Raw genomic sequence first — 23,575 nt, 5'->3', positions numbered from 1 at the left:
TTCGTGAGACTCCCCATGAGCTCCTGGGGCAGGTGTCACACCCCCTGATCCATTAGTGAGACTCCCATGAGCCCCTGGGGCAGCTCTCCTGCCCCACTCCCCCCTTAGCGAGACTCCCATGAGCCCCTGGGGCAGGTATCGCCCCCCCCATTAGCGAGACTCCCATGAGCCCCTGCGGCGGGCGGCCGTTGGGCCGGGCTCCCAACAGCCCCTGCGGCGGGCGGTCACGAGCGCGGGGGGCGGCTCCCGAGGAGCCTTCAGACCACGCGCCTCATTAATATTCATCGGCTCGCCCCCGGGCGGTCGCGCGGGGGCGAGGAGCCGGAAGTTGCCCAGCCCGCAGGCCCCGCCCCCCTCACGTCCCCCAGCCCCTGGGCCAATGGCAGCGCGAGGCTCCGAATGGGCGGGCGGGGAACTGACGGCGCGGCGGGCCAATGGGCGGGGATAAGAGCGGGGCGGGGCGGGGCGTCAGCTGACGGCGGGGCGCGGAGCGGCCGGTGCTGGCCCGAGATGGTGAGACCGGGACCCCCCCCCCCCCCATGGCGCGGGGCGGGAGATTCCCCCCGGGGGGGGCGGCGCCCGGGACCCCCCCCCTCCCATGGCGCGGGGCGGGAGATTCCCCCCGGGGGGGGCGCCCGGGACCCCCCCCCCTCCCATGGCGCGGGGCGGGAGATTCCCCCCGGGGGGGGCGGCGCCCGGGACCCCCCCCCTCCCATGGCGCGGGGCGGGAGATTCCCCCCGGGGGGGGCGGCGCCCGGGACCCCCCCCCCTCCCATGGCGCGGGGCGGGAGATTCCCCCCGGGGGGGGCGGCGCCCGGGACCCCCCCCCCTCCCATGGCGCGGGGCGGGAGATTCCCCCCGGGGGGGGCGGCGCCCGGGACCCCCCCCCCTCCCATGGCGCGGGGCGGGAGATTCCCCCCGGGGGGGGCGCCCGGGACCCCCCCCCCTCCCATGGCGCGGGGCGGGAGATTCCCCCCGGGGGGGGCGCCCGGGACCCCCCCCCCATGGCGCGGGGCGGGAGATTCCCCCCGGGGGGCCTGGGAGCCCCCCATGGCGCGGGGGGGGTTGGGACCCACCCTCCAGGCCCCTCTCTCCAGCCTCTGCCCCACACACCCTGCTGACCCTCCCCTCCTCCCCCCCCCCCCCAGACCACGGCGCTGACCCAGGGGCTGGAGCGGATCCCCGACCAGCTGGGCTACCTGGTGATCTGCGATGGAGCGGTGCTGGCGGTGAGTGGGGGGCCCGGACGCCTGGGTTCCCTCCCCAGCGCTGCGGGGGGGCTGGGAGCCAGGACTCCTGGGTTCTGTCCCCGGCTCTGGGAGGGGAGTGGGGGCGGGTGGGTCAGAGCAGGGGGGCTGGGAGCCCGGACTCCTGGGTTCTCTCCCCGGCGCTGGGAGGGGGTGGGCTGGGAGCCAGGACGCCTGGGTTCTCTCCCGGGCGCTGGGAGGGGAGTGGGGGCGGGTGGGTCAGAGCAGGGGGGCTGGGAGCCAGGACGCCTGGGTTCTCTCCTGGGTGCTGGGAGGGGGGTGGGTGGGTTAGAGCAGGGGGGGGCTGGGAGCCTGTACTCCCTTGCGCTGCTGACCTGCTGTGTGAATTTGGGGGAGGGGGGCTCCTCACGCTCTCTAACCCGGGGCTCCCCTGCTCCACAGTCGGCTGGTGACCTGGAGAATGCCGAGCACACGGCCGGGGTGATCTCGGAGCTGGTGGCCACGGCCTGCGGCTTCCGGCTCCAGCGTGGCCCTGACCCCCCCTTCAAACGCCTCTCGGGTGAGTCTGGGGGGAGAACGCCCGCAGGGGCAGGGGTGTGTGTGCTGGCATGGTGGGGTGGGGAGGAAGGGGGCGCTGCTGCTGTAGGGCTGGGCCCTTTGTCCCAGGCCTTCCCCCCCCACCCCCTGCCCACTCCCTGTCTGTGACCCCCCAGGAGTGGTGATCCGCCCTCCGCTCCAGAACAGCCTCTCGGACCCCAAGGGGTCTCTTCCCCCCACTCCTGAGACTGACCCACTACAGAGACCTCCCCTGCCTGACCCCCATCAAACCCTTGGGGGTACAGAGGTTTCCTCTCGCTCTCCCATGAGCCTCTGGGGTAGTGAGGGTGGCCACCCCTGACTCTCTCTGTCCCCAGCCCTAGTGGGGGGGTCTCATGCCAAACTCTCTCCCCCCTTAGTGGTGTTCGGGGAACACACCTTCCTGGTGACTGTCTCTGGCCAGAAGATCTTTGTGGTGAAGCGACAGAACCATGTGCGGGAGCCGGTCGCCGTCTGAGCCGCAGGGGCGGGTTCCACATGCGAGTGTGGCTGGGTGAAATTGGGGGGGCTCCCCCCTCAGAGTTCTTGATCTGTGGGGGTCTCGCAGGGGCTGGTTGGGGACCCCCCTGGCTTTCCCCTTGCAGCACCTGCCCCCATGGCTGCCTGAATGAAGCCTCTGCACCTGCCAGGCCTAGCTGAGTGGGGTCCCCCACTTCACCGGGGCCCCTGCTGGGGCAGGAGGGCTCCAGAGATGCCCCTGCAAACACACCCACCCTGTGGGGACAGGATGGGAGGCTGCAGCGGTATCTGTGGGGCTTCCTGGAGATATGTGGGGGGAGAGAATAGGCTCCGGCCAGGGGCCTCACTGTAACTGTTCAGAGAATAAAGTGTTTTTCCTAGCTGGTCTATGGGGTCTCCTTCCGTGGGGAGAGGGAGGCTGTGGGGATCCTACCCCCGCCATGCTCCAGAGGAGCCCTTGACTTGCCATGGGTCATTGCTGCCCTCCTCGCCCTCTGCAACTACAGCTGTGTGGGTCACCTGGGGGGCAGCTCCCCCCTGCTCGCAGGGATGGCTCAGGCTCCCTGCACATGCAGCCAGTGGCACTGGGTCGTTCCCAGGCGGGTGGCAGCTCCCCGCTCTTGGAGCAAGCGGCTCGGGCTCCTGGCAGCCCCGGTCGTGCAGGGCCGGCTCCCCGCTCTCGGAGCGAGCAGCTTGGGCTCCCGGCAGCCCCAGTCGCGCAGGGGTCACTCCCCACTCTCGGAGCGAGCGGCTCGGGCTCCCAGCAGCCCCGGTCGTGCAGGGGCCGGCTCTCGGAGCGAGCGGCTCGGGCTCCCAGCAGCCCCGGTCGTGCAGGGGCCGGCTCTCAGAGCGAGCGGCTCGGGCTCCCAGCAGCCCCGGTCACGCAGGGGCTGGCTCCCTGCCAGTCACCCACTGCTCTGCTTTGGCCTGCAGCTGCCTGGACCATGTGTGTCTCTATGGGGCCCAGCCCCCTGCAGCTGCTCCGGGTGCAGTGCCTGGTACCCTCCTGGTCTCTGTCGGGGAGAGGGGGGGTCTGCGCCGTGCATGGTGTTATACCCTCCCCTGACACACAGCAAAGCAGGGCCGGTTCCATCCCATGAGGTTTATTCACAGACACAAATAAAGCCAGTTCAGAGACAAATAAATAACAAAAAAATGTAAATAAAGTGCAGTGGGGGCCCCGGTCCAGTGAGTCCCTGTAGCCACAGGGGGCAACCTAGCCTAGGTAGCCCCCCCTCCCCCCAACAGCAAGGGCTGGGGAATGTACCTGCAGCGAGGCACGTGGGGCTGGGACCTTCCATGGGGTGGCTCAGGGCTGCGCCAGGCACCTTCCTTCCCTCAGCTGGGATGGGGGCTGGCAAAGCTCAACTAGATAGCAGTGGGAGAGGGCAGCCCCAGGGGCTGAGGGGAGCCTGGCTCTCAGGGGATGCTACCCCAGGGGCTGATAAGAAGGAAGGTGCTCGCTCCAGCCCAGCCAGGGCCAAGCAGTACCATGGGTCCCTGCCCCCCAGCTCAGGGGGAATTTGCAGGGCCCCCAAATTAAAAAGGCAATGCAGGAAGCGAAGGGTTTTGTAAACAGTGACTGGGAACCAGCAATGAGATGTGTTCACCCCACCCACCCATAGCCAGGGGTCCCACCCCTGGCACCCCCACAACTAACAGCAGGGAAACAGCAGCAGGATCACCCTGAAAATGGCACCCAGCCCGCCCACCCCCCCCCTTCACAACACAGTAGCTGTGGCCTCTGCTGCCCCAGCTCCCCCCTCCCACCCCCACAGCATGGACCCATAATGCAATTCTCACACACACACCCACCCATACTGGCCTGCAGCCTACCACATGCTGCTCCCCTGAGTCTGCAGTTCCCTCCCCCCCTTGGCACATGCCAGCCTCCCCCTGCACCCCATCCATGGTCCCAGGCCTCCAGCAACATGAGCTCCGTGGGGAAGCAGCAGCGAGGCGATGGGGGGGACCAGGGGGGGGACGGGACGTTTGGCCTCTTCACTTGATGGGCTCCACCACCAGCACCTTGCACTCGCGCTTGGCGATCTTGTCCAGCGACAGGACGCTCTTCTCGGGGGGCAGGTAGAGGGGGCGGCCCACGGGGGAGCCCACAGGCGGGGTGATGGCACGGCGCTCCATGACGCTACCAGACCTGCCGGGGGGGGCACCAAGTGTCAGTGCGGGGGGGGGGAGCGCTGATCCCACCCCTGCCCCCCAGACAGCTACAGCTCCCCTGCCACCCCTTCCCTTTTCAATCCCCTCCCCTCCCAGAGCCAGGAGAGGGACCCAGGAGTCCTGGCTCCCACCAGCCATGTGTATATATGGGGGGGGGGGGGGGGAGCACAGATGCCCTCACCTGATTGGCCACCCTAGTGCAGACAGGTGAATGAAGGGGAGGGGCCCAATGTTAGAGCCCCGCCTCCCCCAGGCTCCACCCACTGGCCAGGCTCCTTCCCCCCTTAAATACTCCAGCGCTTCTGGGTGGAGGTCTCTGGGACTGAAGACTCCAAGCCTCCCCCAGTCCCCCTGGCCCTCAGCAGCCCCCCACCCCCCTGCACACCTCATGAGGTGGCTGCGGGAAGGCTGCTGGTGGGAGAAGGACTGGGACCGGCCCAGCCCAGCCTGGTGCCGCTCGACCAGGTCCCGCACAGCCGGGCTGCCAGGGCTGCTCCTGCGCGAGATGGGCCGGGCGTCGGGGGGTGGGTTCGAGACGCTCGCCGTGAACTGCAGCTTCAGCTTCATGTGCTGGGAGAGCTGAGGGGAGGAGAGATGATAGCACAGAAACTGCCCCTCCCTGCACCCCCCCCCCCCCAAGAACCCAGGAGTCCTGGCTCCCAGCCCACCCTGCTCTCAGCCACCAGCCCCCACTCCTCTCCCAGAGCCGGGAGAGAACCCAAGAGTCCTGGCTCCCAGCCCCCCTGCTCTAACCCACCAGCCCTCGCTCCCCTCCCAGAGCCGGGGAGAGAACCCAGGTGTCCTGGCTCCCAGCCCCCAGGGAGAGCCAGGCGGGCGGGTACCTCGAAGAGGCCGGCACGGAGGGCCTGGAAGGCGACCTGGATGGTCAGGGCGCTGCCCTTGCGGGAGTAGCCCAGGCTGTTGAGGGGCGTGTGGCAGACGATGGCGTCCAGGGCTGCCTGCGTGGCCCGGCGCTCCTCGCTGGACAGCTTCTTCCCTGGGGGTGGGGAGGGGTCAGAGCCGCCTGGAGCCCCCCGCAGCCCCCACAATGCCAGCCTCCCGCCAAACTCCCACCCCCTCCCAGCGTTCCCAGCCCCCCGCCGACCCCTCCCAGCCTCACCTGACCCCTCCCAGCGCTCCCAGCCCCCCACCGAACCCCCAGCTCCAGGCCACCCCAGCCTGCTCACGGTCCCCACAGCTCCATCCTGCACGCCCCCCATGCCCACCAGCCATGGCCTTGCCCACATCACAACACCAGGCCCCTGCAGCCCCGCCCACCGGCTGCGGCCCCGCCCACCAGCCGCGGCCCCGCCCACCGGCCGCGGCGCTCTCCGGGGTCCAGACCAGCCGCACAGCCAGGAAGTCCTGCAGGTTGTTGAGCAGGGTGTAGGTGACGGTGAAGCGTCGGCGCAGGGGCACGGGCGACTCGCAGGCTGCCGTCATCACGAATCGCGGCCGGTCCAGCCGGATGCTGGGCAGCCTGGGAACAGAACATAAGAACAGCCAGACTGGGTCAGAGCAAAGGTCCATCCAGCCCAGTGTCCTGTCTGCCGACAGTGGCCAGGGCCAGGTGCCTCAGAGGGAATGGACCAAACAGGGAATCATCCAGTGATCCATCCCGTCACCCATTGCCAGCTTCTGGTAAACAGAGGCCAGGGCCACCATCCCTGACCATCCTGGCTAATAGCCATTGCTGGACCTGCCCTCCAGGAACTTCTCTAGTTTTTTTTTTTTAAACCCTGTTACAGTCTTGGCCTTCACCACATCCTCTGGCAAGGAGTTCCACAAGTTGACTGTGCGTTGTGTGAAGAAATACTTCCTTTGGTTTGTTTAAACCCGCTGCCTGTTTGTTTCATTGGGTGGCCCCTAGTTCTTGTGTTATGAGAAGTAAACAACACTTCCTTATTTACTTTCTCTACACCCATCATGATTTTACACACCTCTCTCATAATATCCCCCCCTTTGTCGTCTCTTTTCCAAGCTGAAAAGTTCCAGTCTTATTAATCTCTCCTCTTACAGCAGCCGTTCCGTACCCCTAATCATTTTTGTTGCCCTTTTCTGAACTTTTTCCAATTCCAATATGTCTTTTTTGAGATGGGGCGACCACATCTGCACACAATATTCAAGAGGTGGACGTACCATAGATTTATATAGAGGCAACATGATATTTTCTGTCCTATCACCTAACCCTTTCTTAATGATTCTCAGCATTCTGTTCGCTTTTTTGACGGCCGCTGCACATTGAGTGGATGTTTTCAGAGAACTATCCACAATGACCCCAAGATCTCTCTCTTGAGTGGTAACAGCTAATTTAGACCCCATCATTGTATATGTATAGTTGGGATTATGTTTTCCAATGTGCATCACTTTGCATTTATCAACATTGAATTTCATCTGCCATTTTGTTGCCCAGTCACCCAGTTTTGAGAGATCGCTTTGTAACTCTTCCCAGTCTGCCTGGGGCTTAACTATCCTGAGTAGTTTTGTATCGTCTGCAAATTTCGCCACCTCACTGTTTACCCCTTTTTCCAGATCATTTATGAATATGTTGAATAGGCCTGGGCCCAGTACAGACCCCTGAGGGACACCACTATTCACCGCTCTCCACTCTGAAAACTGACCATTTATACCTCCCCTGTGTTTCCTGTCTTTTACCCAGTTACTGATCGAGGAGGGGACCTTCCCTCTTATCCCGTAACAGCTGACTTTGCGTAAGAGCCTTTGGTGCAGGACCTTGTCAAAGGCTTTCTGAAAATCTAAGTACGCTACATCCACTGGATTCCCCTTGTCCGCGTGCTTGTTGACCCCCTCCAGGAATTCTAGCAGATGGGCGAGGCAGGATTTCCCTTTGCTAAAACCATGTTGACTCTTCCCCAACAAATTATGTTCATCTCTGTGTCTGACAAGTTTGTTCTTTACTAGAGTTTCAACCAGTTTGCTCGGTACTGAAGTCCGGCTCACCGGCCTGTAATTGCTCCGGGCGGAGGGGAGCCCAGGGCCAGGAAGGCGTCAAAGCTGGGGAGGGCCCAGGACAGAGGGAGCCCTGAACCATCAGAGTCGGGGGCGGGGGGTTCTCACCTGTAATGGGTGTAGATGCTGCTGGTGAAGGGGAGTTTGGGTGTCGACCACTGAACCACGGCCACCAGGGGGACCTCGAGACCCTGAGGGAGCAGGGGGCAGAGTGAGTAACAGCCCCATGGCCCTGCCCCCAGTCCTATCCCCTCTGCCTTCTGGCCCTTTCCCCTCCTTGCCCTTTCCCCTCCTTCTGCCCTGTGACCCCACCCCCCATGGCCCGACCCCCTCACAGCCTGTCCCCGCCCCCTGCCCTCGCCCCTTGCACCCACCTCCTTGGTGTCCTCCTGGGGCCGCTCAGGTGCCTGCAGCTGGAAGAGGAAGTTCTGCTCCTCCAGGGCACTCAGGGCGCAGGGGCAGCTGGAGCCGGCGCCGGCCACGCGGCAGAAGGCGCCGACGGGCACCTCACCAGAGTGATGGCTGGGGCAGGGAAGGAGGGAGGGAGCGTTAGCCCCACAGCCTGCCCCACAGATACCCCCCTGCTCCTTCCCACGGCACTCCCCGACACTGACCCCCCCCGCCCCCACTCACCAGACGTCGTCGACCAGCAGCACGGAGCCATCGGGCAGCATGGGCAGGTAGCTGGCGTTGAAGTTGGGCAGGATGCGGACGTCCCACAGGGAGATTTCCTCCTGGGAGCAGCCGTTCAGCACTGGGGAGGCGAGCGGGTCAGAGACAGGGAGCCCCACGCTCAGACCCCCCCTCCCCCCATGGCTCCAGGGCCCCCGTCGTCCCGCCATCCCTCCCGCCACGGCTCCAGGGACTCCCCCAGCCCCGCCCCCCACGGCCCCTGCCCCCCGTCCTGCCATCCCTCCCCCCACGGCTCCCCCGTTACCCTTGAGCACGGTGAGGTATTTCCCAGAGACGTTCAGCTGGCGGCACCTGAGCCCCGGAGGGGGCAGCACGGTCAGCATGGTGCTCACTGCGGGCGCAAAGGGCAGGGGTCAGAGCGGTCCCGGGGGGAAAGGTCGGAGGGGGGTCGGGAGTGATCCTGGGAGGGGCTGCGTCTGTCGGCTGCCCCATGGGGCAGGCGCTGTCAGTCTGGACTGAGGGGCAGGGGCTGCGGGGCGCCATGGGGCGGGGCCGTGGGGGCTGCACCTACCTTGGGCTTTGAAGGCCCCCTGCTCCTCGCGGAAGAGCTGGGCCGGCGCCCGGTTCTGCAGCAGGCTCAGGTACCCCCGTTCCCGCACCTCCGGCGCCTCCTGTTCCCGCTTCCACACCGTCACCACGATCTGCGGGGGGGGTGGGGGGGTGTCAGCGCTGGGGGGCTGGCCCCACTCCCACCCCCCCACAGGTCCCCCCCCCAGCCGCCTTGTCCCACAGGGCCCCGGCCCCCCTCACTCACCTTGGCCTTGACAGTCCCGGGGGGCAGGTTGTCCAGGGAAATCGTCAGGGGGAAAATGACCTCGTCCGTACAGACGATCGGCTCCTCCACCGGTATCTGGGGCGGGGGAGGGATTGGGGGGCATCAGTGCCACAGTGACCCCAACCCCGACTGGCAGCCCCCATGTCCCCCCAGGTGCCCCTCACTCCTGACCCACAGCCCCCCACCATGTTGATCCTCACTCCTGACCCGCAACACCCAGTACCCGCCCCTTGCTCCTGCCCGAGAACGCCCCCCGGGTTCCCCGCGCTGCACCCCACAGCCCCCCCAAACCCCTGAGCCCCCCCACCCCTGGGTGCCCCTTGCTCCCGACCCACAACCCTCCCCCGCTGGGTTCCCCTCGCGCCCACCCCACAGCCCCCACCCGCCCAGCGCCCCTCGCTCCTGTCCCACAGCACCCCACGCCCCCTCTCACCCCGGCGGCCGGCCGCCCCAGGGGTCCCTGGCCGTGGGTTAGCAGGGGCCGGCAGTCCCGGAAGAAGCCGGGGGCCGGAGGAGCCGTGTCCCCGTCCCCCCCCGGCTCCTCGCGGGGCTCCCCGTCCCCCTCGCCCCCCGGGTCGACTGCCCCGGGGCTGACGCTGGCCAGGGCGGCCAGGGAGGAGCCCAGCTCCCCCCAGGGGGTGCGGGCGCCCCCCGGCCCCGGCCGGCCCCGCAGCACCAGCAGGAAGCGGACGGTCTCGCCCAGGTAGAGGTGGTTGCGCCGGGGCAGCGCCCGGTACCGGCCCGGCTCGCCCCGCAGCAGCTCCCGGGCCGGGAAGGGCACGGCCGGGAAGTACATGAAGTAATCGCACTGCGCCTCCATGGTGTGGGGGGGGGCTGGAGGGAGGATCTGGGGGGCTGGGGAATGAGGGGCTGGGGAACTGGGGCAGTGGGGGGCTAGGTGGGGAGCCCCTGGAGGGATCTCGGGCAGTGGGGGGGATCTGGGGGGCCGGGCTGGGGGGTCGGGGCCCTGCAGGGACTAGGCTGGGATCCTGGGGCGCTGGGGGTCTAGGGGGGGAAGGGGATCTGGGGCAGGCTGAGGGGGGGGCGCTGGGGATGGGATTCCAGGTGCTGGGGCAGTGCGGGACCTGGGGAGCCGTGAGGACCCGGGGGGGGCACTGGTGGATCTGGAGGGGGCAAGGGGGGTCGCTAGGACCCAGGGCGGGCGCTGGGGCCGGAGGGGACCGGGGGGGGCGCTAGGACGGGGGGGGCCGCTGGTGGATCCGGAGGGGACCAGGGGGGGCGCTAGGACGAGGGGGGGCTGCTGGGGGGGCGCTGGTGGATCCGGAGGGGACCGGGGGGGCGCCAGGACCCGGGGGGGCCGCTGGTGGATCCGGAGGGGACCGGGAGGGCGCCAGGACCCGGGGGGGGGGCGGTGGTGGATCTGGAGGGGACCGGGGGGGGGTCCGCTGGTGGATCCGGAGGGGACGGTGGGGGGCGCTAGGACCCGGGGCGGGCGCTGGGGCCGGGCGGGTCCCGCTCTCGGGGGGGTCCCGGGCCAGGCGCTGCAGCCGGGGCCGGGCGCGGAGGGGGCGGAGCCAGAGCGGCCGGCGGGGGGGGGCAGGGCGCGCAGCCGAGCACCGAGCGCATCGATCGGAGCGAGCGCGTGGGGGGAGGTGCTAGCGGGGGAAACGGCCCCGCCCCCTCTACCCCCCAGGACTGGCTGGGGGAAGCCCCGCCCCCAGGGGCACGACGAACGGTGATGGACAGAGCCAGTGACCAATCCCTGTGCTAGAATGAGGCGGGACTTCCTGGATTCCCTCCCCTTCCAGAAGCTGGGATGTGACGGATCGAGCCGCTGCCCAACCCCGACCCTGGAAGGCCCTGAGGAGGCGGGACTTCCTGGTAGGCCAGGGCAAGGCCCAGGGAATGATGGACAGGTAAGGAGGCCAATTCTGCTCCTGGGAGCTCCTCAGGGGGCGGGACTTCCTACGTTACGGGAGCCTGGGGCCCAGCATGATAGACAGGCCCAGAGGCCAATTCACAGCCCTGGAACGCCCTGTGGGGGCGGGACTTCCTGGATTGCCGAGGGTGCCCGGGGAGGATTGACGGTTCCCAGGCCCAATAACTGTTGGGGCCCCTGCTCGGGGTCCTGCCCCAGGGAGCTTGGCCCAGCCTGGGCCTCTGGCCCTGGGCTGCCCCCCACCAACTGGGTAGGGGCTTGTGCTGCCGGACTGGGGGGGGGCGCAGGGGGGGGGGCCTCGGCTTCCCATTTCCCTCTTCTACGCACCCCACTCCTCAAGCCTCCTCCCACTTTATGCCCCCCCCAGGGCCCCTCGTCTGTCCCCCTCCCCCAGCCCCCCACCCCCCGGCACCCGTTCCCTCTCTGCACCGCCCTCTGGGTTTCGGTTTGCAACTTATAGTCGCCAGACCAGTTTCCTCATTTAATTACTTTATCAAAAGGAAACAAACCACGCGAAAGCGAAAGCGGGAACCGTTGAGCCGGGAATTTAGCAAGCCCAGTGTGGTGGTGAGGGGCAGCGGCGGGGGGGGCCGGGGGAGGAGAGAGGTACCAAGGATCCCCCCCGCCGAGTACAGACCTCACCGGGCACCCGCTGCCCAGTTACAGGCCTGTGATAACAGACCAATAAATATTGTCCAGGTGGAGCCCGGAGCCATCGGAGCTGGAGCAAGGGGGGGGCTGCGGCAGCCCCCCCAGCTTGAAGTGTGCAGGGTTTACAGTTTGGATCGACGGCTCTCAGCCCCCCGGGCGCTGTACCCATTGTCCCAGCTCCGTCTGTCCATACCAGGAGCCGGGATATTGAGGGATCCCAGGGGGTTTTGTGCCCCATTGAACCCCCGTCTGTCTGTGCCAGGGGGCTGTGCCCCATATCTCCCCATGTCTGTGCCGGGAGCCGGATCTGTGGGGTCCCCACGAGGGTATGTACTGCGTCCCCCCCATCCTTCTGGGGCAGGGGGTCCATACCAGGTGCAGGGGGGGGGGAGAGGCAGCCCCCAGCTACCTGCCCGCCCCTCCAGGCGCGCCCGCCGAGCCGTTGGCCCCGAACTGTCGGGCGTCCAGCCTGTCCTTGTACTGCAGCTCGGGGGTGACCAGGCGGGTGCAGAGCTGCTGGTCGACAGGCCCCAGCCCCGGCCGCAGCGCGTAGCCCAGGATCTGCGCCTGGCCGAACTGGAAGGGGCGGATCCGCTCGTCGGGGATGCCGGCCGCCTCCACGGGGCCCCCACCCTGCAGGCAGCGCCTGGCCAGCTCCTGGCGCCGCTCCCGCAGCCTGGCCACCTCGGCCCGCAGCCGGTCCGGTCCGAAGGCCTCCACGTGGCGCCAGAAGCTGCGGTTGAAGTGGGCGTAGAGCTTCCAGTCCAGGGCGTTCCAGGCCCGCAGCTGGGTGGCCTGGGGGGGGGCCAGAGGCCGCACGGCCCGGGGGCTGCGCTCGTTGTGCCGGAAGGCGTCCACGTCCTCCTCCGCCCAGCACAGCGCCTCCCGCAGCAGCACCAGCGACTCGTCGAAATGCTCTGTCAGCAGCACCAGCGGGAAGGTCCGGTCCAGCTGGGCCAGCGCCGCCCGCACGGCCTCGGGGCCCGGCGAGGCCGGCGGCGCCAGCCCGAAGTCGAACCACAGCAGGTTGCGGGCGTAGTGGTTGCCCCGCTCGGCCGGGTCGTAGAAGCGCCCAGGCGCCTCCAGGAACTGGGCCAGCGAGCCCGCCCGGCGGAAGGCCGGCGCCACCCCCCGGTAGTAGGAGAAGGCGGATTCAGCCAGTGACCCCGGGTCCCGCACGATGGAGAAGTAGAAGCTGTCGGGGGGCATGACTTTCTGCACCTGGGGGAGAGGAACAGGGGGAGAGAGTGGGTCAGGGGGAGGGGAACCCCCAAATCCTGCCTCCTAGGGCCCCCATGCTCCCCCCTCAGAGCCCCCCCAGGCTGTCCCCCAAACCCTCTCACAACTCCCCCCAGAGTCCTCCACGCTGCCATCTCCCCTCAAGCTCTCCCAGCCCCCCAGGTCCCCTTCCTGTGCTCCCCCCAAATGCACGGTCCCTGGTCCCCCCAAGCTCCCTCCCCCGTACTCCCCCCAAATGCATGCCCCCTGAGCCCCCTCCCCCATACTCCCAGCCCCCCTGAACCACCTCCCCTGTGCTCCCCCTGAATGCACACCCCCGGTCCCCCCCAGCTCCCTCCCCCATTCTTCCCCCCCCAAATGCATGACCCCAGCCCCCCTGAGCCCCCTCCCCAGGGCTCCCCCAGTATGCATGGCCCCTAGCCCCCCTGAGCCCCTTTCCCCATGCCCCTGAGCCCCCTCCCCAAGGCTCCCCCCGTATGCATGGCCCCTAACCCCCTGAGCCCCCTCCCCTGGGCTCCCCCTGAATACACGACCCCTGCCCCCCCAACCCCCTCCCGGCTGCCCCACTATCCCCCCCCAGTCTCACCTCGGTCAGGTCGAAGCGCATGTGGTGACAGAGGATGTCGAAGCTGGGCCCCCCCGGCCGGTAGCCCTTCACCCGCCGGGCCTGGAAGGGGTAGGGGTACCCGAACTGGTAGCGGGGGGGCAGGGCGAAACGCAGGCCCCGCGTCTCCCCGAACCGGTGCAGCAGGTTCACGATGGTGCTGCTTCCCGTCTTGTGCGTCTTTAGGAAGACGATGTGGCGCCGGGGCTGGCAGGGCCGGGAGGGCGAGGGGCCCCCCTCCACAGCCCCACCCCCAGGGAGCAGCCGCAAATCGGGCAGCTGGTCCGGGGAGCCCCTGGAACAAAGGGGGGATGTGAGAGACGGACAGAGACCCCGCTGACCCCCAACCATGGGGGATCCCCTCCCCCCACAGGGCTCACAGCCCCTGGCCCCCAACCATGGGGGATCCCCGCCCGCCCCAGGGCTCCCAACCATGGGGGATCTCCTCCCCCCATAGGGCTCACAGCTCTTGACCTCCAACCGTGGGGGATCCCCTCCCCTCACAGGGCTTACAGCACTCTCCAGACCTTGGAGGCTCGGAGGCCCCCCTCTGGACTCCCTTCCCTCCCCCACCAGGGATCTCCCAACCTGGAGGGGGGCGTCCCCCTGCGCAGCCCTCTGAAGCCAGTCACCTCCTGCCCCTGTTAATACCGCCCCACCCCCCCAGTAGGAGATCAGCCCTTTTGCCACCCGACCCACCCTAACCCCCGGCTCCATGTCAGCAGCGGGGCCGCCTCTAGCTGGGAGCCCCCGTTCATGGGGGCGCTTGTGATTTTCCTTCCCCCAGGTGACCCTTGGCGCTTGTCTGTGCTGAGTTTTGCCATGTGGATGTCGGACCCCTCCTCCAATTTGTCCTGGTGGTTTTGAATTCTGCTCCTGTTTCCCTTGCTGACTTCTGAGACTGTCCTGCGGGCCTGCCTCAAAAGCCAGACTAAAAACTCGAGATCTAGCGAGTCTGCCACTTCCCCCTGCACCCATCAGGCCAGTTGCCCCGTCGATTACAGAAATGACCCCGGGGTGTCAGGGTTTGTTTGTGGCACACCAATGCTGGCTGCTCCTCGTCACCCCGTTCCCGTCCAGGGGCTCACCGCTGGCTTGTCATTCCCTGCGTCCTCCATGTTCCCCTTTGTCAAGACCAGTGCCACATTTCCCCTTCTCCAGGCCGCTGGGTCTCCCCCGTCTTTCCAGGAGTTCTCCAAAATCGTTGCTAATGGGTCTGAGATGACTTCAGCTGGTTCCCGCAGTAGCCAAGGCTGAATTCAGGCCCTGCCGACTCGGTTACGTCCAACGTCTCCACGGGGTCTTTAGGCTCTTCCTTCCCTGGTTCGGCCGGCGTTCCTTCCCTTGCTGTGCCCTGCAGCCTGGCAGAGAAGGGGTAGCTCTGTTCTCCTCAGGCTCTTGGGAATGCATTCACTGTGGATGCTCTGGGGATGTTGGGGTCCTCCAGGGAACCACCCGGGTACGGCCCGGATGGCGGCTGGTTTCAGCGTCACCCCGAGCCGTGACTGCAGTTTGCCAGGATCGGGTCAGAAGCCCTGGAGCTTTTCTGCCTCTCTGCCATCCCCGGCGCTGAGCAGACGCTGGCTGTTTCGGATGGCTCGCCGCAGGGGAGAACATCTGTGTGCCAGCCGAGAGCGGCAGGACAGTGGAGTGCGTGTACAGTTTGACCCGCTGGCCTGGCGTTAGCAGCGGGAACGGCTCACTCCAAGACGTGGTTATTGCTGCCCTGCTGGGTCAGGCCGAAGGGCCAGCACCAGAGCTTCAGGGGAGTTCTGGAGAGATCTGCGCCGACTGCCACAGCTGGCAGAGAGAGGTCTAGGGATGCCCAGAGCATGGGGCTCCGTCCCAGACCACCTCGGATAGTAGCCATTGGTGGACCTCACCTCCAGGAACTTACCTGGTTCTTGTTTGAACCCGGTTATACTTTTGGCCTTCACAGCATCCCCCGGCAAGGAGTTCCGCAGGTTAGTTGTGCGACAAAGTGCTTCTTGTTGGTATAAAGCCTGCAGCCTGTTAATTTCATCAGGCGACCCCTGGTTCTTGTGTTGTGTGAAGGGGTAAATAACACTTCCCTCTTCGCTTTCTCGGCACCAGTCCTGGTTTTATAGACCTGGATCGTATCCCCCCCTTAGGCGTCTCTTTTCCAAGCTGAACGGCCCCTGTCTATTTGGTCTCTCCTCGTACGGGAGCCGTTCTGTACCCTGGATCACGTGTGCTGCCTTTCTCTGAATCTTTGCCAGCCCCACTTGCTCCCTTTACAGTGGGGACTGTGGTAGAGATTGTCCCGTTTACCCCGTCGTTCCTGCGTAAAACCTTCTCCAAAGTGGGGTTCCTGGGCGGGGCTCGAACAGGAGTTTTCGTGGGGGGGTACTCTGACCCAACCAAAGCTCAGATAGTGCCCTGGGCCACGTCTCCCTGTCTCGCCCTGTGCACCGTTCCTAGGCAGTTTATTCCCCACGTGCAAGCGGGCCGTAAACACCGCAGCCCTCTCGATGCCATGCATTCCCAGCTCCCCTTCCCCACTACGCGACGGGCCTCCGCTTTCCCCGTCTTCCTCCTGCTCCTGACGTGTTTAAAGCACCTTTTCTGCCTCCCGATCCTGGCCCGGGCTGGGTATAACTCATCCAGCGCCGGGATCTGATTTCCTACCGACCTGCCTTTCATTTGTTTTCCTCCGCAGCAGTTCGCCCGGATTTCCGCCTTGTGGGGGGTTCCCTTGGGATTATTAAGGCACTCCCGGTGGAGCCTTTTGGCCCCGTCCTAGTCTCCCCGCCCTCCCTTGGGACTGAAATTTCTCACTCTTCTTTTCCCCTAGGGGCAGCCCAGAGGCAGGAGGCTGGATGGGAGTCGCAGGTTAGATGCACAGCGTGAGGAGCGCAGCGCTCTCCCCTCAGCCCGGGAAGGACGGCAGTGGGCAGGGGGATTCGCAGGGTCCAAGGGCAGAGGGGACCGGCTGGCAGGCTCACCGGCTGCTAGAAACCTGGCAGAGATGCGCAGCCCCTCTCTCCCCCCCGCCCGTTAAGGTAGGTGCAGGCCCCGGTGGTTCCCCCACATGGCCAGCACGTGGCGCCCCTGTTGCAGCTGCACCCTGGGGACTCACCTCCGCTGGAAAGGCGCCCCCAGCAGCTGGAGGGTGAAGCCGATGGTCATGCACACGGCCAGGGCGGCCCCGAGGACCTGGAGCCGGCAGCACGCCAGGGGCAGCTTCATCCTTCTGCCGGGACCAAGAGGGGTCAATGTGACCCAGGTGTCCTGGCTCCCAGCCCCCGCTCCCCTCCCAGAGCCAGGAAGACAACCCAGGAGTCCTGGCTCCCAGCCCCCTGCTCTAACCCACCAGCCCCCGCTCCCCTCTCAGAGCCGGGGAGAGAACCCAGGAGTCCTGGCTCCCAGCCCCCTGCTCTAACCCACCAGCCCCCGCTCCCCTCCCAGAGCTGGGGAGAGAACCCAGGAGTCCTGGCTCCCAGCCCCCCCCGGCCCCATCTAACCCACCAGCCCCCACTCCCCTCCCAGAGCCAGGGAGAGAACCCAGGAGTCCTGGCTCCCAGCCCCCCTGCTCTAACCCACCAGCCCCCACTCCCCTCCCAGAGCCGGGGCGAGAACCTAGGAGTCCTGTGCCGTTAGTGCCAGCTCCGCTGAGCCTCTCTCTGCCTCATCCCATCCTGACCTCCTCCCTTTCCTCCCCCACAGCCCGATGTGCTGTTGCCTGCCAGGGGAGAGCGCCCCTACCCGGCTCCCCGCAGCTCAGCGCCCCCTAGCGCAGCACGGGGGCATCGGGGCCAGTGCTGACTGAGAGGGCGGCCGTGGGACCTACTCCCTGCATTGCCCTGGCTTGTTCTCTGAGTTGTCTCCAGGAGATGCTGCTTCCCAAGCAGGATGTGACACCTTCCCAGATGGGTCAGACAGACAGACGGACAGACAGCTCTGTCTCCTTCCTCCCCCCGCCCGCCCCCACCTCTCTTCCTGGGTTTCCTCTGCCAGTGCCCCTCACTCCCGACCGGCCGCCCCCTGCTAGCCCAGCCCTGCCCCCCCACCCCAGCTCTGCCGGTGCCCCTCACTCCCGCCCCACAGCCCCTGCTAGCCCAGCCCTGGGCTCCCCCCAGCCCTGCCGGTGCCCCTCACTCCTGACCCGCAACCCCTGCCAGCCCAGCCCTGCCCCCCCAGCTCTGCCGGTGCCCCTCACTTCCGCCCCGCAGCCCCTGCCAGCCCAGCCCTGCCCCCCAGCTCTGCCGGTGCCCCTCACTTCCGCCCCGCAGCCCCTGCCAGCCCAGCCCTGCCCCCCAGCTCTGCCGGTGCCCCTCACTCCCGCCCCGCAGCCCCTGCCAGCCCAGCCCTGCCCCCCAGCTCTGCCGGTGCCCCTCACTCCCGCCCCGCAGCCCCTGCTAGCCCAGCCCTGCCCTGCCCCCCAGCTCTGCCGGTGCCCCTCACTCCCGCCCCGCAGCCCCTGCTAGCCCAGCCCTGCCCCCCCCATCTCTGCTGGTGCCCCTCACTCCCGACCCGCAGCCCCTGCCAGCCCAGCCCTGGGCTCCCCCCAGCTCTGCTGGTGACCCTCACTCCCGACCCACAGCCCCCTGCTAGCCCAGCCCTGCTGGTGCCCCTCACTCCCGACCCACAGCCCCCATACTCTGAGACAGGGCCCCCCTCGGTCAGGCCGGCCAGCTCGTCCCAGGGCCCAGCAGGAAGGAAACCAGCCCTCCGGCCCCCGCAGAGGGAGCGACAGATCCAGGTGCGTACTGGACAATGGTGGCCCGTGTGGCTTCCTCCTCCTGCTCATCGGGGCCAGAGCGGGGGCTCCAGGGGGCTGGGTCAGGGTTCGGGGCTGGAGCAGGCCCTGAGCACTGTGTCTGTCCCAGGCTGGCGGAGGGGTCCCCCTGTCTGGCTGTCCCTCCGACGCCTGGCGTCTGACAACCGACCCCTAATGCAGCGTTAAGCTGCAGCTGAGCGGATTAGCTGGGCCCTGCCCCCCAGCAGATGGGAGAGGGGGGTGGGGGAAAGGAAGTGAGGGGACGCTGTCCCATAGGGGGCGCTGTCTGCTGGCACACAGGGCTGGCCCCAGTGCAGGGAGTGGGGGCAGCACTAGGGGGCGCTGGGCTATAGGGAGGGGGACGGGGCGGAGATAGGGGGGCTGCAGTATAGGGAGGGGGGACGGGGGGGCGCTGGGCTATAGGGAGCGGGATGGGGTGGCGCTGGGGGGGCTGCGCTATAGGGAGGGGGACGGGGTGGAGCTAGGGGGCGCTGTGCTATGGGGAGGGGTGATGGGGAGGCGCTAGGGGGCGCTGGGCTATAGGGAGGGGGGATAGGGCGGCGCTAGGGGGCGCTGGGCTATAGGGAGGGGGACGGGGCGGCGCTGGGCTATAGGGAGTGGGACGGGGAGGCGCTGGGGGGGCTGCGCTATAGGGAGGGGGACGGGGCAGAGCTAGGGGGCGCTGGGCCATAGGGAGGGGGGACAGGGCGGCGCTAGGGGGCGCTGTGCTATAGGGAGGGGGGACGGGGCGGCGCTGGGGGGCACTGGGCCATAGGGAGGGGGGACGGGGTGGCGCTGGGGGGCGCTGGGCTATAGGGAGCGGGACGGGGAGGCGCTGGGGGGGCTGCGGCATAGGGAGGGGGGATGGGGCGGCGCTGGGGGGCGCTGCGCTATAGGGAGGGGGGATGGGCCGGCGCTAGGGGGCGCTGCGCTATAGGGAGCGGGACGGGGAGGCGCTGGGGGGCGCTGCGCTATAGGGAGGGGGGACGGGGCGGCGCTAGGGGGCGCTGCGCTATAGGGAGCGGGACGGGGAGGCGCTGGGGGGCGCTGCGCTATAGGGAGCGGGACGGGGAGGCGCTGGGGGCGCTGCGCTATAGGGAGGGGGGACGGGGCGGCGCTAGGGGGCGCTGCGCTATAGGGAGCGGGACGGGGAGGCGCTGGGGGGGCTGCGGCATAGGGAGGGGGGATGGGGCGGCGCTAGGGGGCGCTGCGCTATAGGGAGGGGGACGGGGCGGCGCTAGGCCATAGGGAGGGGGCACGGGGCGGTGCTAGGGGGCGCTGCGCTGTAGGGAGGGGGACGGGGCGGCGCTGGGGGCGCTAGGCCATAGGGAGGGGGCACGGGGCGGTGCTAGGGGGCGCTGCGCTGTAGGGAGGGGGGACGGGGCGGCGCTGCGCTGTAGGGAGGGGGACGGGGAGGCGCTGGGGGGGCTGCGGCATAGGGAGGGGGGATGGGGCGGCGCTAGGGGGCGCTGCGCTATAGGGAGGGGGACGGGGCGGCGCTGCGCTATAGGGAGGGGGACGGGGCGGCGCTGGGGGCGCTGGGCCATAGGGAGGCGCTGGGGGCTCTGCGCTATAGGGAGGGGGGACTAGGGGGCGCTGGGCTGCGGGGCAGGTTGGGGGTTTGTGGGTGGGTGAGAGCTCGGATTCAGGGGGGCAGGGGCAGGGTGGGGCCCCGGCCGGCGGGGGCGTCGGCCGCATTTGGCGGCTGTGGACGGGGGCTCCGGCCAGCTGGCCCCGGGCCCCGGCCTCTCCCTGCCCCATCTGGATCCCATTAGGGAACCGCAGCCCCAGACCCGCCCCCATCCCCACAGACAGACAGGCCGGCCTCAGGGTCAGCCTCCTGTCCCGCCCAGCCCCACGGCCTGGGGCACCCACCCCGTGGGCAGGGAGCAGCGTGAGAGACTGGGGGGGGCAGTGTGAGGAGATGGGAGGCAGTGGGGGGGGCAGCATGGGGGTTGGGGGCAGTGTGGAGAGATGAGGGCAGCGTGGGGTCGGGGGGGGCAGCGTAGAGGGCAATGTGGGGAGATGGGGGCAGCGTGGTGGGCTGGGGGGGCAGCGTGTAGAGATGGGGCACCGTGGGGGCTGAGGGGCAGTGTGGGGAGATGGGGGGCAGCGTGGGGTCGGGGGGGGCAGCGTAGAGGGCAATGTGGGGAGATGGGAGGCCATGAGGGGAGATGGGGGCAGCGTGGTGGGCTGGGGGGCAGTGTGGGGAGAGGGGGGTAGGATGTGGGGCTGGTAAGTAGCATGGAAAGGGGGGGCAGTGTGGGGCAGGACGGGGCTGGGAGCTGCTTCTCCATCCCCGCCCCTCAGCCCCCCATCCCTCTCAGCAGTGTCCAGCCCTTCCCCACCCCCCAGATGTTTATCTCGGTGAGTCATGGCTGAGTTCATGGGTGGGGGGGGTCCTCGGGGTGTGTTTCACCCGGCCGGGGGGGGGGGCGAGGGGACCCGTGTTCAGGGCGGGGTAACCCAGGGGTGCCTGCCTTTTGAGTCATGGGGGACAGTTAGGGGCCCCCAGCCCCCCATAGGCCCCTCCCTGCCCCAAGGGGGAGCCCCCCGAGTCCCCCTCACTCTGAAAGCGGATGCCCTGGGCTGTGTGTGCTCCCAAAACCTCCAACCCCCTCCCAGACCCTGAATCTCCCCGAAAACCCAGCCCCACCCCAATCCCCAGCCCCCCGCTGCGCCCCCCGGCCGGGTTCCGTGCACCCCCCGCCGTGTCTGTCTGCTCCCCCCCCAGGTACTCACTCTGCGTTGGGGGGGGGGACCGGCGGAGTTTTCTTCAGTCCCACTCCCAGCAGCCGGGACCCCCCCATTCCTGCGGGGGGAAACTATCCCCGAGACCCCCCCGTCTGTCCCTGAGACACAACCCCCCCCCCCGTCCCCGGGGCGCCCCCCCCCAGGTCTGCCTCACTCCCTCCAAACTTCTTCTCTCTTCTCTAACTTTTCTTCTCTGCTCCCTTTGTCTCGCCCCCCCCCCCGTCTCCACCCCTCCCCCTTCTCCACCCCCAGCCCTCCACCCCCCCCACCACGTCTCCACCCCTCCCCAGGAGCGATGCCTTTCCCAGCTCTTCCCAGGATCCTTCACAACAAAAGTCCCATTCACCGGGATGGGGGGGGGTGCATGGGGGGGGAGTCTCTGACATGGGGGAGAAACGGCTGCCCCCCCAAAAAAAGCTCCCCCAGTCCCAACCTAGGCTGCTTTCCTCCCCCCGCCCCCGCCCCAGCTTGTCCCGACAGGCCAGGCTGTGGTGGGAGGGGAGGAGTTGGCAACCGGAAATCAAGGACTGGGAGGTGAGAATCCACCAGCCCCATCTGTCTGCCCCCCAACCCCCCCGCTGTCCCCCCTTTCCAGGTTTAATCCCCAGAGCAGCTGGCAGCTGGGGGCAGATCTGGGGGGCCGGGGGCTCAGCACTTAGACCGTCCTCCCCAAACCAAAGGGAACAAAGCCCAGAACAGGCCAGAGACCCCCAAGAAGCGGCCCCCAGCTCCTGCCCCCTGCATCCTCCCAGCCCCGCAGAGACCCGCAGACACAGGCCCCAACACACAACCAAAGACATGCAGATACACAGACACACGCAACATGGGCCAGCCCGGCACACGCCTCCGGGCGCAGGCTGGCAGCCAGATCACAGAGTCCCCCGCAGAGACGCTGGTCGGGGAGCTGGGTCATCGCACACCACGGCACACGGACACACCACGGCACACACACACACAACACACAGGACGCCCACACATCACACAGACACGCACACGGACACACCACGCTACACACACACAACACACGGGACGCCCACACAGACACACGCGGACACACCGAAACACCCAGGGGATGCACACATGACACACCACAACACATGCACACACATGGGTGACACACACGCACATGACACACGGACACACCCAGGGGATGCACACACGCCTCACAGACACACCACACCACACCACATGCACACACACGGGGGACACACACACACACGACACATGGTCACACACAGGGGAGGCACACACAACCTGACACACACGGGATCCTCACACAACACCACACACACCCAGGGATGCCCACCGGCAGAGACCCCATTGGGAAGGGGTCCGGGCCAGTCCCCTGTGTGTAGCTCCCCAGTCTCAGCAGGGGGCCCCAGCCCCGAGCCCAGCCTGGTGGAGACCCAGGGACAGGCCCCGGCCACAGTGATCAGGCTGCGAGTTCATCCCAGAGGTGGCCGCATCTCAGTGCTGGGCAAGGGATCCCTGTGTCACCCGCCGCCCCGCCCCAGAGGTGGCCACGTCTCAGCGCCGAGGGGTCTCCGTGACACCTGCCGCCCCACCCCAGAGGTGGCCGCATCTCGGCCTTGGGGTCCCCGTGTCACCGGCCGCCCTGCCCCAGAGGTGGCCACATCTCAGCACCGGGCAAGGGGTCCCCATGTAACCGGCCACCCCGCCCCAGAGGTGCCGCGTCTCGGCATCGGGTGAGGGGTCCCCGGGTCACCAGCCGCCCCGCCCCAGGGGTGGCCGCATCTCAGTGCTGGGTGAGGGGGTCCCCGTGTAACCAGCCGCCCCACCCCAGAGGTAGCTGCATCTCCGCGCCGGGCGAGGGGTCCCCGTGTCACTGGCCGCCCCGCCCCAGAGGTGGCCGCATCTCAACGCCGGGTGAGGGGTCCCTCGGTCACCAGCCGCCCCGCCCCAGAGGTGGCCGTGTTTCGGCGCCGGGCGGGAGCCCCGTGCATGACACAATTCTCCCTGTGGGTCCGTGGCTCCGTCCTGCCGTGGGAGATGCTGTTTCCTGATCAGCTGCAGGTTCGGGAAGTTCGAAGGGGCCTGCCTCCATTCCCAGCTGATGCGTAGGGTGCGTTGACGCCAGCCCAGAGAGCCAGCCCTGGGCCATGCCCCATACCCTGGCACCCCCTGCCCCGATCCCCAGTTCCCCCTGTCCCTGCCCTGGTCCCTGCACAAATGGGGCAGAGGGAACCAGGCCTGTACCCACAAATCTTACTCCCCAGCAGGGACCCCTCACCCAGCGCCGAGATGCAGCCCCCTCTGGGATGGGGCGCGGGGGCTGTTCATACAAGGCTCCCTCGCCCAGCGCTGGATCACGCCCTTCAGCCCTCTCTGCCCCTAGCTGTGCCCCGCTTTCGGCCCCCTGCACCTGGAGAGCTGGAGCCAGTGCGCCACGCTGCCAGCACACGGACAAGGGCCCTTTGTTCTTTGTCCTGCGGCAGGGATTTGGTGACACCAGGCTCCGGCGAGGGGGGTCTCTGGCTTTTCACTGGGCCGTGACCTTTAGCTCCCTCTATGGGGGGGTCAGAGTTGGGGGGCTGCGCCCAGCCAGGTACCAGCCCCGCCCCGGGTTCGGATTCCCCAACCCCCTGGTGCTGGGAGAGCGGGAAAGGGAGCGCCCCACAAGGCAGGGGGCAGCGTGGGCAGTGGTGGGGAGAGTGTCCCCTGCTGAGCCCCCCGCCCCTTGCCCCACAGTGCCCCAGCACGGCGCTAACCCGTCCTATTTCCACCCCACACTATCTATCTATCCCCATCCACCCCCTCTGTCTGTCTGTCTATCTATCTATCCCCA

General features: G+C 67.8%; 4 protein-coding genes across 4 annotated transcripts in view; 2 read left to right on the top strand and 2 right to left on the bottom strand.

Annotated features, from left to right (window-relative positions):
* The first annotated feature begins 446 nt into the window (after positions 1–446).
* LAMTOR4 (late endosomal/lysosomal adaptor, MAPK and MTOR activator 4) lies at positions 447–2,624 on the top strand. The gene is made up of 4 exons (XM_074941151.1): positions 447–513; positions 1,149–1,229; positions 1,650–1,767; positions 2,165–2,624. The coding sequence occupies exons 1-4, from the start codon at positions 511–513 to the stop codon at positions 2,260–2,262; spliced, it is 300 nt and encodes a 99-aa protein (XP_074797252.1). The 5' UTR covers positions 447–510; the 3' UTR covers positions 2,263–2,624.
* A 1,515-nt stretch (positions 2,625–4,139) lies between these two features.
* Positions 4,140–9,700, bottom strand: TRAPPC14 (trafficking protein particle complex subunit 14). The gene is made up of 11 exons (XM_074941188.1): positions 9,314–9,700; positions 8,860–8,955; positions 8,617–8,746; positions 8,350–8,436; positions 8,046–8,166; positions 7,787–7,934; positions 7,521–7,603; positions 5,759–5,922; positions 5,285–5,439; positions 4,828–5,021; positions 4,140–4,419 (listed from the first exon to the last, which is right to left on the bottom strand). Exons 1-11 carry the CDS (start codon positions 9,698–9,700, stop codon positions 4,266–4,268), a joined length of 1,719 nt encoding a protein of 572 aa, XP_074797289.1. The 3' UTR covers positions 4,140–4,265.
* Positions 9,543–23,575, top strand: part of STAG3 (STAG3 cohesin complex component) — a 48,317-nt gene continuing 34,284 nt past the window's right edge. The window contains exons 1-3 of the mRNA XM_074941184.1: positions 9,543–9,679; positions 10,650–10,757; positions 16,090–16,297. The gene's annotated coding sequence lies outside the window, so the exon portion shown is untranslated. The remainder of the gene's footprint in view (positions 9,680–10,649; positions 10,758–16,089; positions 16,298–23,575) is intronic.
* GAL3ST4 (galactose-3-O-sulfotransferase 4) lies at positions 11,341–20,862 on the bottom strand. Its single transcript, XM_074941192.1, has 4 exons — positions 20,758–20,862; positions 16,375–16,488; positions 13,257–13,569; positions 11,341–12,652 (listed from the first exon to the last, which is right to left on the bottom strand). The coding sequence occupies exons 1-4, from the start codon at positions 20,823–20,825 to the stop codon at positions 11,837–11,839; spliced, it is 1,311 nt and encodes a 436-aa protein (XP_074797293.1). The 5' UTR covers positions 20,826–20,862; the 3' UTR covers positions 11,341–11,836.

This window comes from Natator depressus, chromosome 28 (assembly GCF_965152275.1).
Source record: "Natator depressus isolate rNatDep1 chromosome 28, rNatDep2.hap1, whole genome shotgun sequence".
Classification (NCBI taxonomy): Eukaryota; Metazoa; Chordata; order Testudines; family Cheloniidae; genus Natator; species Natator depressus.
The sequence above is the reverse complement of the archived record's forward strand: the minus strand, read 5'-3'. Positions and strand labels throughout refer to the sequence as shown.